This window comes from Myotis myotis, unplaced genomic scaffold (genome assembly GCF_014108235.1).
Source record: "Myotis myotis isolate mMyoMyo1 unplaced genomic scaffold, mMyoMyo1.p scaffold_m19_p_3, whole genome shotgun sequence".
Lineage (NCBI taxonomy): Eukaryota > Metazoa > Chordata > Mammalia > Chiroptera > Vespertilionidae > Myotis > Myotis myotis.
This window is the reverse complement of record NW_023416335.1, coordinates 22,363,709-22,382,428: the sequence shown is the minus strand read 5'-3', so window position 1 is coordinate 22,382,428 and position 18,720 is coordinate 22,363,709. Positions and strand designations below refer to the sequence as shown.

The following is an 18,720-nucleotide window of genomic DNA, read 5'->3' as shown; positions in this document are numbered from 1 at the left end:
AATAGACTCGCCCAGGCCAAAAACCGACTTCTGTGCCTGGGCCATGAAGTTTCAATCTCACTGTTCGCGCGCCCTCACATGGTATTTTGTGGAAGAGCCACACTCAAGGGGCCAAAGAGCAGCATGTGGCTCGAGGGCCACAGTTTGTCAACCACGGGTCTAGGGGATCTTGTCCTGTGACATCCTACTCCTAAATCTAGTCCTAGCCAATCTTTTGACCTGAAATATCCAAGTCATTCAAGTTATCTATAACCAATAACTTAACTGGGTAAGCATGATCCAGATTGCACACATTTCTCCAGCCCACATTGTAAGCCCCTGCAATTTTCCAGATTCCTTAAGCAAATAGAGCCCAGTACATGATGGTTATTAAGACAGCTCACAGTTTTTAGAGTCAGTTTCAAGGGGACATGTCCTGGTATGGCTGTCCAAGTTGAGGTGTGTCCACCCTCAACCCATGTGTGATGGGTCCAACCTCGCTCCAAACAGCAGTCTCGAGGTAAGCAAGACAGGTAAGGTCCTTCCCAGGAGGGTTCCAACTTGCTTCCCTTCCAAATCTTGATTAGAACAAATGTAGTTTTCCAGCCAATGGTGATGAACCGGAAACTCAAGAGGGCCTTGGGTCAGGAGGCCTTCTAACCTGAGAGTGATTAAAATAGAAGAGATACCCAGTACACAGTTCTTAAGAAAGTGGTTCCTACTTTCCATTGTAGGAAGATCTTGAGGCATTCAAGGGCCTCTTGGAATCACCTATAGTCAACTCCAGGTTAAAAAAAAAAAAAATTTTTCTTAAAATTAAAACCCTAGAAAGTTGTCAAATTTGATTTTACCAAAAGATTATATATTAAAGTGTATTAGATAGGAACATAGGCCAGCAAACTTCAGTTCCTATGATTAAAAGATGATCTTTTTATTAAATACCTGATTAATATAATTATTTTACTAGAAAAGAACTGACCAAAATAAGGCTTATTTTCTAACTTCATTTGTCCTTGGTTGTGGACAGCAAATGACATTAATTGGATTTCTCCCATCAGTCTTCCTAAGAACTTTGGCATAAACTATTTACCCTCTGTTTAGGGAGGCAAAATGTAAATTACTGACTTTTAAGTGTCCTTGGTTTAGGGAAGACAGAGTTTTCTTGATGGTTGCAAACTGCTGTTTTAATATTTCAGTTGCCCTGCTCTGTCCTGGCTTACTGGCCTTTATCATTTAATCAAATTCCTTTTAACATTTCTTTTTTATAAACTTACTAGAGGCCCGATGCACGAAATTCGTGCAAGAGTAGGCCTTCCTTCCCCCGGCTGCCGGCACCAGCTTCTCTCTGGCACCCGGGACCCCAGCTTCCCTCACAGCCCCAGCTTCGTCCAGAAGGTTGTCTGGAAGGACGTCCAGAAAGACATCTGGTCTAATTAGCATATTATGCTTTTATTATTATAGATTATAATTTCTGCTAACATTCTTACAGCTTCCAAAATCATTTTTACAATTTCCAGAAATAACCACCTTTTTCCTTCAAAATGCATAACCATGCCTCAGTCCTTCCATTAAGCATCTCCATTCCAATATTCTTTCTCTCTGTTACATCATCAGCAATTTGTACAGACCTTTCCTCTTTTTTTTAATGTATTAGAATTCTTCATTCTTAGAAACCTTAATTTTTCAATAATTTACCAAAAAGTAAATAGTCAGAGTTTCTTAGATTAACATTTATCAACACACTTTTTGTAATTATTCTAAAAGACATTAATTAAATTTAAACCAGTTTTAATATTAAAAATTTGGTTTGGACCAATTAATCCTTTTTGTATCAGACCAATAAAATATTATATCTTAGGTGAAATTTTACCACACATATTACACATAAGGATTATAATATATTTTGAACTACTAATTTTTCCATAGAAAATAAAAGATTTATTTTTCTCAAAAATGAATTTCTATACTTTATGCATTTTTTCCTCTAGATTTTTCAAACAAGGCAAACTCAGCTTAATATTTCATTTTAAAAACCTAGATATTTAATAATTTTTATTATTTAATTCAGCAAACTCCGAAGTTTTAAGTTAGACTTTGGAAAGACTTTGGAAAATTATGTATAAACTGCTACATTATTCCTTAGAGATACATTACCTAAGGTTAGTGCTGCCGCTTCTATTTCTGACCTTCTGGGCCAGCCCTTCCCTAGGCCACTTTCTTGAGATGTCAGGCCAACTGTTGGTGGCAAAATGTAATTTATAATATCTCTTGGCCCAACAGGTCTTCTGGGTCTGGCCAGAGTACTTTCTCATTTGATCTTTTAGTCTTGGTAAAATTTTTTTTAAATATATTTTATTGATTTTTTATAGAGAGGAAGGGAGAGGGATAGAGAGTCAGAAACATCTATCAGCTTCCCCCTACACACACCCTAACTGGGGATGTGCTCGCAACCAAGGTACACGCCCTTGACTGGAATAGAACCTGGGACCCTTGAGTCTGCAGGCTGACGCTCTATCCACTGAGCCAAACCGGTCAGGGCAGTCTTGGTAAATTTGGAAGACCTTTCTTTGCCTCATTGAATATTAAAGGCTTTATTTAGGTTCTGAGACCAGGGAACTGCTTCCCTAATTTCTTTAATGATTAGCTCCCTAAGGTCTCTCATGTGACCTCTATGGTCTATGTTGTTATGGTCCCACTGGGGCTCTTGGTTTGAAAAATTTACCTCTGCTTGAAGTGCCCCAGGGCCAGTCGGGTACTCTCACTCCCAGACCACCATAGCTGACCTTGGAATCATAGCTGACCTTCGAGTCATTGCTCTCTCTTCTCCCGAGAATAGGATTCCTAAAATGGACATTAACTTTGTCCACGTATATACTTGTATATAGTTGATCTAATTGGCCAGCTACGCCCTGTGGGTCTTCCAGTAGAGGCTTTAACTCTTTTCTTTTTCTTTTTTCTTTTTTTTACTGCTCCAACTTCCTTCGCAGCCTAGAAAAGCTTGTTTCTGGTAGCATGGTGGCCAAAGGGCCTGACTGGGATTGTAAATCGGCCATCTTGGATATTTCCTCAGGTTGTCTCAACCTGTTTCCTCAGGTTGGCATAGGAAGGGGCGAGGCAACTCAAGGGATCCCATTTGTCTGGGATCACTTTTAGATTTTTAGATTTTTCCTGAAAAGCTTTATATCTTAACAACTTTGAGGTTTTTAAAGCCAATTATTACCTAAAGCATTTTCTTGACTAATTTTGTAACAGGGATTTGAATTATGCTGTTAACTATCATTGCCCCTTCTGTTCAAAGAAAGGACACGCTAATCTGGCTGGGAGTCCTATGCCTCCAGGACCACCCTTGGAATGTGGTCCATCCTCATTCAAGAACTGCCCATTCTCTTGCTGCGTGCCCCCAAGGTCAGCCTTAGTTCTGGCTCAGCTGGCCTGTGCAGGTTTGTGACATCAAAGAAGGCGCGGGCCACCTACTTCCCATCTCGGGCCACTCGCTTCCATCCCGGTCCCATTCTGGTCCCATTCCAGTCCCATTCTGGTCCTATTCTGACCCTGTTCCAATTAATACCAATGCTGACAACTGGATGTTTAATGGAGGTGATGCTGGGTGGGGTTTTGCAAATTTCTCCGCCCTTCCCAGTTCAGCAAGCACCCAAGTACCGTCTTCCATTCTGCCACTTGGAAACCTCTGGCTTTTTTTTTTTTTCCTTTCCCTTCCTGCTTTGCCTCAGGTGGAGAAGATAATGTTTTATTAACAACAAACAGTCTTGGAACTGCCTGGCCTTTGTTTTAAACTATCCTGGATTGCAATCTTTACAAATTTTACACTTTTAAATTAATCTTAGAATCTTAAAATTTTAACCCAGCACAGCAAAATCATAAATCAGGGAAGAGCAAATTAAAGTACCTAAAAGTTAGCCAAAATTGCATCACAGACAGACAGAAATTTCACTAGCTAAGTAAACAAATTAAACAAACAAACAAACAAAAACAGACATAAAACATCAACACACATTCTCATACAGGCACGCGCAACACTAAAAGTTTACACCGAGAGCAATGTCTCTGTCCCTGGTCCGGGAACTTGCCTCTCCATCACCTCAGCATTCTCCCAATGGGCTATTTCAGTGGAATATATTCCCTAGGCCTAGCATTTCTGTTTCTCATCCTCGGCAGGTCGCTTGTGACTATGTACTTAACCTCCCATGTTGGAGGTTTCTCATACTCCCCAAGATCTGCTTCATCCCTCTCTGGCCACTTCCCTCACAGGAGAACAGAACCACAGATCAGATCTCTTCACTCGCTGTATGTCCAAGACACATCCCAGTCACATATGCCCTACTTCCGAGGACACCCAATCACCAAAGTAGTACTCAGTCCATTTCCTACCTTGGCTCATACATGAGGTTACCTGATTGCCGTGGGTCTTGCTTGGGCCCTTCCTGCGTTGCTGGCTGACTCTTGATTCTGAGCTCGTAGTTGGCCCATGGGTAATGGCTCTGCCTCCTCACCGAGGCCGCCACAACTTGGCAGCGGGGTGCACCTCCTCAGCAGAGGAGTTTATTTTCCTTGTGGCAACAGACGGTATCCCGGACGCACCCCCAAACTGTTATATGTAAGGCGAGCCACCCAAGCCGGGGGTTCTGGTAGAATACAAAACATACTGGGGAGCCAGACAGCAAGGCAAACATCTTTACTTCTACATAGAAGGATGTGCACACATGGTCTGGAAGTACATGCACACCTAGCAGGTGGGCTGCTCCGCTTTATAATCTCTGACACAGATGACCTGTCCCTTGCTCTTGATTGGAGCTCAGGTGCACAGTCTTTCAGGATTGGCTAATTCAAAGGAAGGGGTTGGCCTTTGCTATTTCAAGATGGCGGCCCCCCAGGGAGCTGCAAGCCACGCGGCCAACATAGCAGCTGCCAAGTCATGCAGTCCAAAATGGTGGCTGTCTAAACTGTTCCTCGACAGAAAAGATGACTTGTTTATTCTCACAGAGATCTGATGGGTTCAGCACAGTCTAGCCACCCAGGCAGCAATAGAGGCAGTGGCTACTAGACACTGTTGATTCATCCCCCCCCAAAATCTGCCCAGAGTGAGTGGATGGAAAATCCCAGCTCTGTGCTTCCTCCTGGGGTAGGAAAGAGTTGATCCACGCATGCCATGCCTTCACTTCACCACAATTGCCCAAGGAGCTAGCATCTGTCTCACCAATCCTGGAGCCCTGATGAGTCCCGCACACTCTGGTTGTCAGGGAAAGAACAGAGGCAGCAGCTCAGGATAGTAAATGCCACTGGTCCTTTCTGCTGAGCAGCACAGAGAACGCAGGAATAAATAGATGCCTGCTTTTCCCAGAAGATGGTAAAGTGCTAGTGGAGGCCCCCAAATCTCTTTCCAGGATGTTTTGTGGAAACAAAACAGTACTTCTGTACTCCCCCAAAGTGAAGGCTGAGAGAGCCTTCTAGGAAGCAGACACCGAAACAGAATTAATAAAATAAAGAATCAGGAAAAGATGTCTCACACAAAGGAATAAGATAAATCTCCAAAACTGACCCTAGTGAAATGAAGTTAAATGATTTACCTGACAGAGAATTAAAATGAACTCTCCTGAACATGCTCACTGAGCCCAAGAGAAAAATGCAAAAATGTCTGATCAATGTCCTTTTGAAAATAATGTAGACAAATGACTAAAATGGAGAATATATTTGCATACCACATATCTGGCATAATACATATTCACATAATAGATATCTCTATTTTGAATGTATAGGTTGTTAAAAAATTTATTAAAAAACAAATCAAACTAGAAAATGGGAAAAGACATTTAAGGGATATTTCACAAAAAGGGAACAAATAAGTACATGAAAATATGTTCTACATCATTAGTTACTGGGAAATGCAAGTCAGAATCACAGGAGATATCACTCCATATCTATAAGAAGGTCTATTAATTTTAATCCTGAATTGTGATCACCACGGCTGGAATGCAGACACTCATCTCTCATACATTGCCAGTGGAAATGTAAGATAGTACAACACCCTGGCAAATATTTTGGTAATTCCTTTTTTACAAAAATCTTGATTGATGAAAGTATTGCATATGTCCCCTGTTTCCTCCCTTGACCTCTACCACCCTGGCCCCACCCCCCAACCCAGGTCTTCACCATTCTTTTGTCTGTGTCCATGGGTTATGCATATGTGATATGAGTTCATTGGTGGATCTCTTCCAACCCACTGTTCCTCCCCTGCTTTAATTCCTTTTATTAATTCCTTTTAAAATATAAAAATACACTCATAATATGGTCTGCCAATCATATACCTGGGTATGTGTTCCAGAGAAATAAAAATTTGCATTTCATCTAAACTATTAGATTTATTGGTGCAAAGCTATTTTTTCAATTTAGATTCTTTATTGTTTAAAGTATTACATAAGTCTCCTTTTTCCTCCATTGACTTCTCCCTGGCTGCCCCCACCCCCCAGCACAGGCCCTCACCTCCCCATATGTTCATATGCATGCATACAAGTCCTTTGGTTGATCTCTTACCCCCTCACCCCCTGCCTTAGGAACTGGAGAGCATTATGCTAAGGGAAATAAACCAATCAGAGAAAGATAAATATCACATGATATCACTCATTTGTGGAATATAATGAACAACATAAACTGAAGAACAAAAATAGAATCAGAGTCATAGACGCATTGAACAGACTGGTGTAAAGCTTTTAAAATACTCCCAAATATTTATTTTTCTCTGTTACTAATAAAATCTCCTTTTATCCCTGATATTGATGGAATTAGTTCTTATTCCGCAGAAGTCTTAACAGGATTATTAATTTTTAGTAATTTAAGACCTAATTTCTGGGCTTTAATGTTTTCTTTTTCATGTTTCTATATCATTTATTTCTGCTTTTATGTGCATTATTGCCTTCCACTACAATGTTGGAACCCTTATAGGATATTTCATTCTGTTAATCCTCATCTGAGGACATTTTTCCATTGATTTTTTTTAGGAAGTATGGAAGAGAGAGGGAAAGGCAGAGAGAAACATTGATGTGAGAGAAACACATCAATTGGTTGCCTGCTGCATGAGCCCTGACCAGGACCCAGGCCCAGGAGGAGTCTGCAACCAAGGTACTTACAGGAGTCACACCTAGGACTGCAGGCCACCACTGTACCCACTGAGCCAAACCAGCTGGGGCTAGAGCGCTGCATCTTGTAGAGGAAGGTGATTAATTTAATGGTAACCCTCCTTACTCCTCCCATTGCTGTGCTTCAGGCTATGGGGTGGAGAATGGGGTGATAAAAATACCCATTACTCTAGATGCCTTCTCCTAAGAACGAGCCTTTCTGGTCTCAGCTGAATGCCTGCTCACACTATGCTGCCTGGGCTGAACAACCCATTATCTTCCAACACTGTTTGACCCAGAGCAACGATTATCAACTGGTGTGCTGCAAGAATTTTTAAAACATGTAATACCTGATTATTTAGTCAGGGGCAGAGGCATCTTTTCCCTTACATTGTCAAGTGAAAAAAAAAAAAAATGACAACAGCAAACACAACAATATCCATGCAGTGTCAGTGAATCAAAATTATACCTGTACATTTTTTCGGGTGTGACACAGAATTTTTGTAATTAGTTTATGTGTACCATGAGACAGAAAAGGTAAAAAAAAAAAAAAAATCATTGACCTCGCCCAGCTGGCATGACTCAGACGTTGAGCATTGACCTATGAACCAGGATATCGCTATTCAATTCCTAGTCAGGGAACATGCCAGGATTGTGGGGTCAACTCCCAGTAGGGGGCATGTTGGAAGTAGCTGATCAATCATTCTAACTCATTATTAATGTTTCTCTCTCTCTCTCTCTCTCTCTCTCTCTCTCTCTCTCTCTACCTCTTCCTATCTGAAATTAATAAAAATATATTTTAAAAAATCACTAACCTATAGCATTATCTCCATTTGACTCTCTACCCTTTAGTAGAGTCTTACCCAGCAAATATGTAGCCTAATCCTCAATCAAGGACATTAAGGCAGCTACCCTCCCCCCAAATACATATATCTGATAGGCTCTGTTCATCTCTGTTCCTGTCTCCTTCAAGTTCCAACTGCTTCAGCATCTCTGAACTCCAATCTCTTAGTGGCTGCTTGGTTCCACTTCCTTATGCTGTGGTTAAGACATTATTCCCAGTAAGAGGGTCAAGTTAAATTTGAGACTCACCTTCTAGGTGACTTGTCTCTCAGTGAGAAATCTTCTGATCTGCTTATTGCCAAATGTCTAAAAACAGGTACCTCATGTACAATATTTTATTGTGCTTTCTACTTGTAGATAGTGAGTTTAACATGCTATGCCAGATACCATTTTTCAATTTATTTTGTTTTTAATTCATTTTTATTGTTGAGAGTATTACAGATGACCTCCGTTTTGAACCCCCCCCCAAGTCCTCTCCATCTGACTCCCATCCCCCTCCCTCCCAGGCTGTCATCTCAATATTGTCTGTGTCCATGGGCTGAGCCTATATGGATTTATATTACTCTCTCAATTACAATAAGGAAATAGAATTTGGCCAATAATTTGTCAACATTGGTTTCTTCCAAATCATATATTCTGGCAAAATGAGAACCTTGCAGACTAATGCTAACTTTCTCACATACTTTGAAAAATTTCTTCACTCCTACCAGCATTTTAGGATACAATTGAAATTCCAATGTTTCATACTGAACACATTCAGTTTCTGTACCTAATATGCTTTTGTGTCCTCATTTTCTCAGTGGTCAATCTACAATTTCCACCATTACCTCCCTGCTCAGAGACTAAGATATATCAATGTAAACTACTCAATGTGTTTGGGGTTGTTGGTTTTGGGGGTTTTTTTTAGCTTTTTTAGCTCCTTCATCTATTTTTTGTTTGTTTGTTTCTTCTCAAACTCCTACTAATACTTCTAGATATTAAATGACCTTTTTGGATAAGTGACTCCTAAATTTTAAACTTAAAAAGTAGTTGTTCTATCCTATATGATTTTATTGTAATTGCTATATTATACTTGGATTTTTTATTTGTTTGCCCAATAATTCTGTGGAGTATATAACAATCCTTTTCTTCTCACTAATGGCAGGTAAAAAATAGAATCCACACAAAATAAAAGGAAAGCTTACCTTTTTAAATGAAGAATGTGGATACAACGTTCCTGACTTGTTGTATGTATATACCAGGAAATGAGGGTCTAAAAATGACCTAATTCAACCAAAATAATGACACTTCATTGTATGAATTTAATTAATAAAAGAAACTTCCAGAATCATAAAATTAAACAAATTTACTTTCAATTATATAAGCTCAGATATCTAAACAATTAAATGTACTCATATTTCCATGATCTAATAGCATAATGTGTGTATAAGAGAAAAAAATAAGCAGAATAACCAGATTCCAGTAAGCTGCAATGACACAGCTTCACCTGTAGTAAAAACCAGAGCTTCTAGATTCCCACCGCGAAGTTCTCTTGTAGATTTAACCATCAATACATCTAATGCCAGTTAATATTTACAAACAAGTAGCCATTAGTTGATAAAGGCAAAAAACATGCTTTTATTATTAGTTTTTATGCAGTTATTTTGCCGTTAAAACAACCCCATTGTTCTCATTGCCTTAAAACAGCAATCAATGGATTGTTATGCCCAGAATTCAAGATCCCCAAGAAACCACGCCAGGGGTCATCTCTATGGCGCGCACATCCCTTGCTTGTAAGATGGAGGGCATAGCCCTCGCCCTTTCATGGATGTTCACACATTTACTGCAGGTTGGGCTAATGCTACCTTCATTCTGGGACCCAGGAAAAGGCCTGGCCCCTCCTTGGAGAACAACTTTCGTTTTAGCAGAAAGAGAAAAAAAATTGTAGAAGCACAGCATAGTTCTCAAAGCCTTTGTTTAGAAGCGGGATACTAGTGTCCTGCTCACAGTTCATAAGCCAACCTAAAGGGTCTCTGTGGACAAACCCAATATAAACATGCCTCAGAAGTTAAGTCTTTCTCCTGGAAGAAAGTGGTCATCACGGAACAATCTAACAACATTATTTATTGTAGGGAGACTGGACTTTCTCAAGGATGCCAAACACCAAAAGGCATTTCAAGGCCAGCATTGAGAGGACTAGAGCATTCGCAGGGTACTTTCAGTCACCACGAACTCTCAGTCCTCTTCGTTGTCTCTCATTCCTGATAACCTTTCCTTTTCCTCCAGTCACATAACAAAACTAGAGAGATCCCCTGAGAAAAACAGATATTGATCAGTTCACATTTTATATACACTCTTATGGAAAAATCTCTGAATGGCCTGGGCTGGTTCAGGTGCAAGTACCTGGGAAAAATAATATATCAGGGAGAATTAATATAAAACCATCCACACAGACAACATACTGGAAAATTCAATCTATCAAATGGACTCTATCAAATTGCAAGAATTTATAGCAAAAGAATAAGACTCACAGATTCTGCACAGATTACCAAATTACTCAATTAGGAAAACAAAAGGGACTTTTGCAGATATGCAGATTCAGAAAGCATGCCATCTGCATATTCTCTCTAAAGAATATAATGTGAAAGTATTCTACGGGAACAATATCTGAATTAACATAAAATTACAACAGAAAAAAAATACAAAACAGTGATAAAATTTGAAAAATACAAGACATTTAAGTAACTGAAAGCACTGGATTTACATCTTAAATGTAAGAATTTAAAAAAATAAAGTAACAATATTACGATATAAATTTAGATGTGAGAGGCACAAGAGAGGAATCTGAGGAGGACCTAGAAAGGAAAATAAAAATATAATGATGATAAAATTTTATTTTGTATCAATAAATCCCACAAAGAAAGTAAGAAGACAATCAATAGGGTGGCATATTTGCAACATATAGAACAGATAAAGGGCTAATCTCTATAGCAGCGGTTCTCAACCTGTGGGTCGCGACCCATTTGGGGGCCGAGCGACCCTTTCACAGGAGTCACCTAAGACCATTGGAAAACACATATACAATTACATATTGTTTTTGTGATTAATTACTATGCTTTAATTATGTTCAATTTGTAACAATGAAATTGGGGGTCACCACAACATGAGGAACTGTATTAAAGGGTCGCGGCATTAGGAAGGTTGAGAACCACTGCTCTGTAGTAACAAAAATTCTCAAAATCTGATTATAGAAAATAAGAAAGAAAAGCAGAATGACAAGGCACAGATTGAAAATAAATACTGAAGACACATGAATAAAAATAAAAACCCAAAAGAAAAAACAAAATCTTGGGAGAGGCAATTCAATTAGAATGGTCAGTAAACATTTGAAAAGATACTATATGATATTAAGAAGCAGTGAAGTGCATATTAAAACAACAATAAAGTAGTAGTTCTTATCCATTGGTTAACAAAATAAATGAGTAAAGATACTCATTTTGTTGGCAATGTAGAGTATAGGGATGCATTTGAATTGTTGGTGTGAGTGAAAACTGGTATAATTCTTTGAAGTAAAAATTGGCAATGAGAATTTTCTTATTTATTACCCATCAATTTCACTGGTGCCCAGGAAGTCATGGCTAGGGATATCCATAGTAAAGCTTTCCTTGCTATAAATAATGGGTGGATAATTAATAAATGAGAAATATTCATTTGAAGGCTGTATGTCTAGTAAAAATAAACTCATTTGGCACAGAGCAATATGAATCTCAGAAAAGTAACATTATGTAAAATGTTGTATAATAAACAACCACATACAACCGAATACGTATCTATTGCTCACACTTCTTTGTCACATGTGGCTGGCCATGGAAGTTCTGCTAATTGGCCAGGCTTGATCTATGGTACTGGATTCAGCCATATTTAGGAATGATTAGGGCACCTTGGCTGTAGTCCACATGTATCTAGCTTTCAGCATGCTGGCCTATGCATATTGTCACGAGGATGGCAGACAAACAGGAAAGAAAGCAGAAAAGCATGAGAGCTTTTCAAGCCTCTGTTTGAATCAAGTCAGGTAATAACATTTTCGCCAAAGAAATCAAATAGTCTATATAAGCGTGGGGTCCGAGGTAAAAATGATGAGAAGCCTCTTGTCTAAAACTATTAAGAATCTCAGGACAGCAACACTGGAACATTAAACCAAATACAGGGCCCTTCTAACCATAAGGCCCTGAGGCACCACACATCATGAATTTGGCCTTGCATAAGTGAATTCAGATTCAAGGGCTGGATAGTGGGGGGACTGACGGAAATGTATTTATCCCATCTCTTGATGATAGTCACACACTTAGTTATATGGAAAAGAGTGAAGATATAGGAAAAGGTAAAGTTTTGGGTGTACTTTTGTGGTGCACCATATTAATATAAATAAATTGATGGAATATATGGTATTGAGTCATTACATTTATTAAGAAATACTCAAAACATTAGGATTCTTATTGATCTCTAGACATAAATGAATGAAGATAAAACATAAGAATATTGCCATTATTGTAATTGTGATTGGCACTGGGAAGTAAGAGAAATAGATCTGGGTAAGGAAATAACAAATTTCACTATTACCAGGCATGGGCAATACACTTCAATTTAAATAGTGTAGGCACAATACTTCCATGTCTGTCACTAATTCTTTACATTATTCTCAGAATTATCCATTTCTTTTTTATCATTCAAAAGAAAAAAAGGCATAAAATATTGATCTAATATAAATTATGGACTTTGGGTTGTAATGATGTGTGGATTTAGGTAATCAATTATAACAATACTAGAGGCCTAGTGCACAAAGTTCATGCACTTGGGAGGGGATCCGACTGATGGCTTAGGCCCACTCCCCACAGGGGGCAGGCATAAGCTGGTAGTGGAACATCCTTAGCACTGCCTCCGAGGCGGGAGAGGCTCCTGCCACCTCCGCTGCACTCGCCAGCCATGAGCCCAGCTTCTGGCTGAGTGGCGTTCCCACTATGGGAGCTCACTGACCACCAAGGGCAGCTCCTGCATTGAGCGTCTGCCCCCTTGTGGTCAGTGAACATCATAGGGATTGGTCATTCTACCATCGGGCCAAATCAGCTCTCCAACATCCCCTGAGGGGTCCAGATGACATCAAGCTGAATCCTCCTCGTTTGGCCATTCTGTATGCCAAGAGAGCCAGTGTCTTCATCAAATTACAGAAGCCAAATGCTGCCATCGAGACTGTGACAGAGCTATTGAAAAATCCTGATTCAGCTCAGCCTGGCAAGTGGTGAGGGAAAGCACACAGACTTCTGGGCCACTGGGAAGAAGCAGCCCGTGATCTTGCCCTTGCATATAAGTTGGATTATAATGAAGATGCTGTTGCAATGCTGAAAGAAGTTCAACCAAAGGCTCAGAAAATTGCAGAACATCGGAGAAAGTATGAGTAGAAATGGGAAGAGCGAGAGATCAAAGAAAGAATGGAAAGGGTTAAGAAGGCTCAGGGAGAACATGAGAAAGCCCAGAGAGAGGAAGAAGCCAGAAGTCAATCAGGAGCTCAGTATGGCTCTTTTCCAGGGGGCTTTCCTGGGGGAATGCCTGGTAATTTTCCTGGAGGCATGCCTGGAATGGGAGGAGGCATGCCTGGAATAGCAGGAATGCCTGAGCTCAATGAAATTCTTAGTGATCCAGAGGTTCTTTCAGCCATGCAGAATCCAGAAGTTATGGTGGCCTTCTAGGATGTGGCTCAGAACCCAGCAAATATGTCAAAATATCAGAGCAACCCAAAGGTTATGAATGTCATCAGTAAATTGTCAGCCAAATTTGGAGGGCCAGCATAATGCCCTTGTGACAGATAAAGCCCTTGCTGAAGGAAAAGCAACTTGGATCGCCCAATGGATGTCGCAATAATACAAACCAGTGTACCTCTGACCTTCTCATGACAAAAGCTGGGGTGCTTGAAGAGAATCCCGACCCCTCTACCACAAATGCAGCTGTAACATTTCACAATGGTTTGCCATTATGGTATGCATTCAGATAATGTTTTCCTACTGGAAATTACAAAGTTTAAACACTTTTAAACCTTAAAAATATTTAAAAACAAATTGAAAGGGTGTGTTAAACCCTACATATATGTATATAAAACATACTGTTAAATGTTATCTATTGAAGGATGAGTTATGAACTACATAAAGAGCAAGGAAATAAGCACCATTAATCAATAATACCTGCCAGTAATAACACCCTATTTCCACTTTCGTAAAAACAAAATTGTGGGTAGGTTTTATTTAATAGAAAAATGAAATATAAATAGAACATTGGGAAAAGTACGCACAAAGTTATTAATATTGATTTCCTAGAATGAAGATAGAAAACAGAATACTTAATATGCTAAAAGTACATACAAAATGAGAAAAAATATTCTAGAATGTCAAGTAAAGCTCTTAAAATTACGTACATATGTGAAATAACAAGAAGACAAAAGAAGCTAAACATCCTATCTAATAATAGAGAAACATGGTAATTAACCATAACTTCGCTACCCTTCCCATTGGCTAATCAGCAGGATATGCAAATTAACTGCCAACCAAGATGGCGGCCAGCAGCCAGGCAGCTGAAGCGAACATGAGGCTTGCTTGCTCAGTGACGAGGAAGCCAAGGTTCCTCGCCTGCCGCAGTCCAGCTCTGAGCTCCATATGCAACCATGTTGCAATTATAGAAGCTAAACAAACCCAGAAACCTGCTTTCAGCCGCCAGCAGGCTCAGAGCTTAGAGTGGCCAGTGATGGCAACAGAGTTTCAATTATAGAAGCTAAACAAACCCAGATACCTGCTTTCAGCCAGCCACAGCTGTGGGAAACTGATATAGGGCTAAGCCTCGGACTGACCTGCTGGCAAAGTCACAAACAAGTCCTAGCTTAGAGGGCACAGTCCTCTTAGCATAATTAGGCTTGACCTTATAACACTCCCTAGATCTTATCTGGGAATCTAATGGGCTGAGGAAGTGCAGGAAGTATAACCATGGTGTAAACAAGTGAAACTCACAAGAAAAGTGTAACGTTGGTAACCACTACCTTGTTTACCCATCACTATAAAAAGCTTGGTGAGGCCTGAGCACAGTGGAAGTCCTTCCTCTTGAGTTGGACTTGCCGCCTGGTCCCCCAATATTCCCAAATTATCTTGTGTCTTTTCTTTTTCATTTGTTGTGTGGCTCCTCTTCCAGACCCAAACCCTGAACCATGCAGGACGTGGAGGGAAACACTTACGACACACAGCCTCAGAGCTGGAGCCGGCTCTAAGCTCCAGTGACAGCTATAGAAGGTAAATAAATCCCAGAATTAAAAAGAAAAAAAAAAAAAAAAAGGCTGGGAGCTTCAGTCACCCACCAGCCTGAAAATGGCCCTCAGCCCCTCACCCAGACTGGCCAGGCACCCCAGTGGGTACCCCCACCCTGAAGGAGGTGTGACCAGCTGCAAACAGCCACCAGCCCGTCATCCAGGCTGGCCAGGCACGCAAGCGGGACCCCCACCCTGATCCGGGACACCCTTCAGGGCAAACCAGCAGGCCCCCACCTGTGCACCAGGCCTCTATCCTATATAATAAAAGGGTGATATGCAAACTGACCCTAACAGCAGAAAGACTGGGAATGACTGGTCACTATGACACACACTGACCACCAGGGGGCAGATGCTCAATGCAGGAGCTGCCCCCTGGTGGTCATGTGCTCTCACAGGGGGGAGCTCTGCTCAGCCACAAGCCAGGCTGATGGCTACCAGTACAGCAGTGGTGGTGGGAGCCTCTCCTGCCTCCTCAGCAGCACTAAGGATGTCTGACTGCAGCTTAGGTCTGCTCCCCGCTGGCAAATGGACATCCCCCGAGGGCTGCCGGGCTGCCAGAGGGATGTCTGATTGCCATCTTAGGCCCAATCCTCCAGGGAGCAGGCCTAAGCCAGCAGGTGGTCATCCCCCAAGGGGTTCCAGACTGTGAGAAGGCACAGGCCCAGCTGAAGGACCCCCTACCCCCGAGTGCACAAATTTTTGTGCATCAGGCCTCTAGTAGTCAAATAAAATTATACCTTCAATTGTTACAATTGTAGTTGCATTTTAAGGAGCTACACAGAGTAATCTTAATCTATCTAACATGCCTAATATTGACATCATTAAATCAGAATTTGGCTTGAAAATTAAGTTTCAAATCTCAAAATCAAGGCTGAAATTCTAGTCTTACATGATTCATGAAGAAGATATAACATGTTAAACAAGTGAAATATTCATGTTTTTGTTTAGTCACAATTTAGGGTACTGACTATACAATTTTAAGACACTAAAAACTATATGAAAAAAGAATGTTCACTTACTGTTTTTTAAGATGGATTGAGTATGTTTTTCTGTTCATTTGGATGGCATAAATGACCTACAACAGAGTATTCAGAGAGAAAATAATCATTAAAAATGTGAAATTCTTCAAACCAAAGACATACTTCTTTAAAATGTAAACTAAGATTGTATCATGCGTATGCCAAAATTATATTCACATATAGAAGTATATTGCTATCTTTCTTTAATCACAGGATGTATGACAGAAATTCAAGGAGTCTAAATCTATTTCAAATTAAGAGAATTAGTCATTGGCATTTATTACCTATCATAATCAATGTAATTTAAAATGATTACATTTAGAAATGCTGAGGAACCTTGAAGAAACTTGATTATTATTATCTTTTTTTCTACTTTTCAGCTTCTAGCACAGATACATGGAAAATCCGAGGACTATAATGCAGGTCCCCTTTTAAGGTGAAAGGGAGTAGCCATAACTGCCAGAAGCACTGCCTGCACTCAACCTTTCACCTTACTGCTCTCTCCAGGATTTACCTCACAGCGTTCAGGGGCAGTCCACGTTTAATAAGAAGCCCCCTCACCCCAACTCCAGATCTTTTCATGGGTCATGCAGCTTCCCTCTTGTTGAGACTCAGTTGATGCTCTCCCCATTCCTATTTTTATTTCCCTCCCCTCCCACAGTGCTCATCATAAGGGCAACCCCTAATTTACACAAATCCCCTCAGAGATTGCAGCTCAGAGAACACACTCTGGAACATCAGCATCAAGCATATCCATTTCTTATGGGGTAGCACGTAGTTAATTCTGGTAAAGGTTCCATGTTTGCAAAGAATGTGAATTTTGTCATTGGATGCAATTTTCTGTGTTGTCATTTTCAACCCTGTAGTGTTCAGTGATCTGCAGTCTATTGAAAAAGGTGTGTTGGCATTTCCAAGTTTATCGTGACATTGTTTCTTTCTCCTTTCAATCTGAGGGTTTTATGCCCTGCATCATTTTGGAGCTATGTTGTTGAGTGCGAACAGATTTAGTATGTTGATATCTTCAGGATAAATTGAGCACTTTATCAATAATAAGGTAGCATTTATTTCTGAAAGTATTTCTTCAAATTCTACTCTGATATTAGTATAGTTACACCAATCTACTGTTGATGTTTTAACTATTTTACTTTAACTTTTGATCCATTTTATGTAATACTAGAGGCCCGGTGCACAAATTTGTGCACAGCTGGCGATCGGGCGATCAGAGCTGGCCTTCATGGGGTGGGGGGGGAAGGGGGGAGGGAGGGACTGTGGGAAGTTGGCCATGGGAGCACATTGACCACCAAGGGTAGCTCCTGCATTGAGCATCTGCCCCCTGTTGGTCAGTGTGCATCATAGCTACCAGCTGGTCATCCGGTTATCTGGTCTTAATGGTCACTTAGGCTTTTATATAGAGAGAAGTAGTTTTTAAATTTTACATATTTATTTATAATTTAGAGATGCATCTGAAAGATAATAACAAGTAGCAATTTCCAGGGTATTGTACATATAAAGATGACTCCCAAATCTTACAAATTTCATGATGTGCTTTGTAACTTTCTTTTTATATCTACACAAAGTATGTAGAAAAAGAATAGTTTTGAGTACTACTTCTTTTAGTATCCTATCTTTATTCTATTGTTTGAGAATAAATCTGTATAATTTCTCTTCTACATTGTGGAAATCAAATAATGGCATGATCAAATATCCAGTTATTGAAGGCAGAAGCCTGATCTATGCAATAGTTGGTCTCTGTCTTACCTTCTAAACCAGCCGTGGGCAAACTACAGGCCACGGGCCGGATCTGGCCCGTTTGAAATGAATAAAACTAAAAAAAAAAAAAAAAAGACCATACCCTTTTATGTAATGATGTTTACTTTGAATTTATATTAGTTCACACAAACACTCCATCCATGCTTTTGTTCCGGCACTCCGGTCCAGTTTAAGAACCCATTGTGGCCCTCGAGTCAAAAAGTTTGCCCACCCCTGTATCTAAAACCTACATGTTCTACATTTCTGTTCCCTGATTTTTATATAATAAATTATTGAATAAAATGGGAATAATAAAAATTCTGCCTTACTCTGGCCCTAAAATAAAATGCCTTACTATTCATAACATTAAGCTTGACACTTGTTACAGTTTCCTCTTGGTGCTATTGTTTTACTTAGATTCATGTAAATCTCATTGAGTCTGTTCTCTTCTAAAGTGAGATACTGTGTGAGTATTTGGTGAGTATGTGTGTGTAAATGTGTGAATAATTTTCTGAAATATTCTTTCTGGATATAGTCATTATTTTTCTCAATATGTTAGTGTGGTGAGTTATTGAATACATATTTCTAATATTAAGAGATCCTTCCACAGAGAATAAAGCTACTTGGTCATAATGTTTCACAATTATTTGCTAATTTCAATTTTAAATATTCTTCAAGT

The 18,720-nt window shown here is 39.9% G+C and overlaps 1 protein-coding gene and 1 pseudogene across 1 annotated transcript in view; one reads left to right on the top strand and one right to left on the bottom strand.

Moving 5' to 3' along the window:
- LOC118649823 (A disintegrin and metallopeptidase domain 3-like) overlaps positions 1 to 18,720 on the bottom strand; it is a 116,943-nt gene that overhangs the window by 88,731 nt on the left and 9,492 nt on the right. Inside the window, exons 3-4 of the mRNA XM_036297238.1 lie at positions 16,293 to 16,348; positions 9,137 to 9,215 (exon numbers count right to left, since the gene is read on the bottom strand). Of these exons, the coding sequence (XP_036153131.1) occupies positions 9,137 to 9,215; positions 16,293 to 16,348 (135 nt within the window). The remainder of the gene's footprint in view (positions 1 to 9,136; positions 9,216 to 16,292; positions 16,349 to 18,720) is intronic.
- Positions 11,888 to 13,777, top strand: LOC118649636 (annotated as a pseudogene).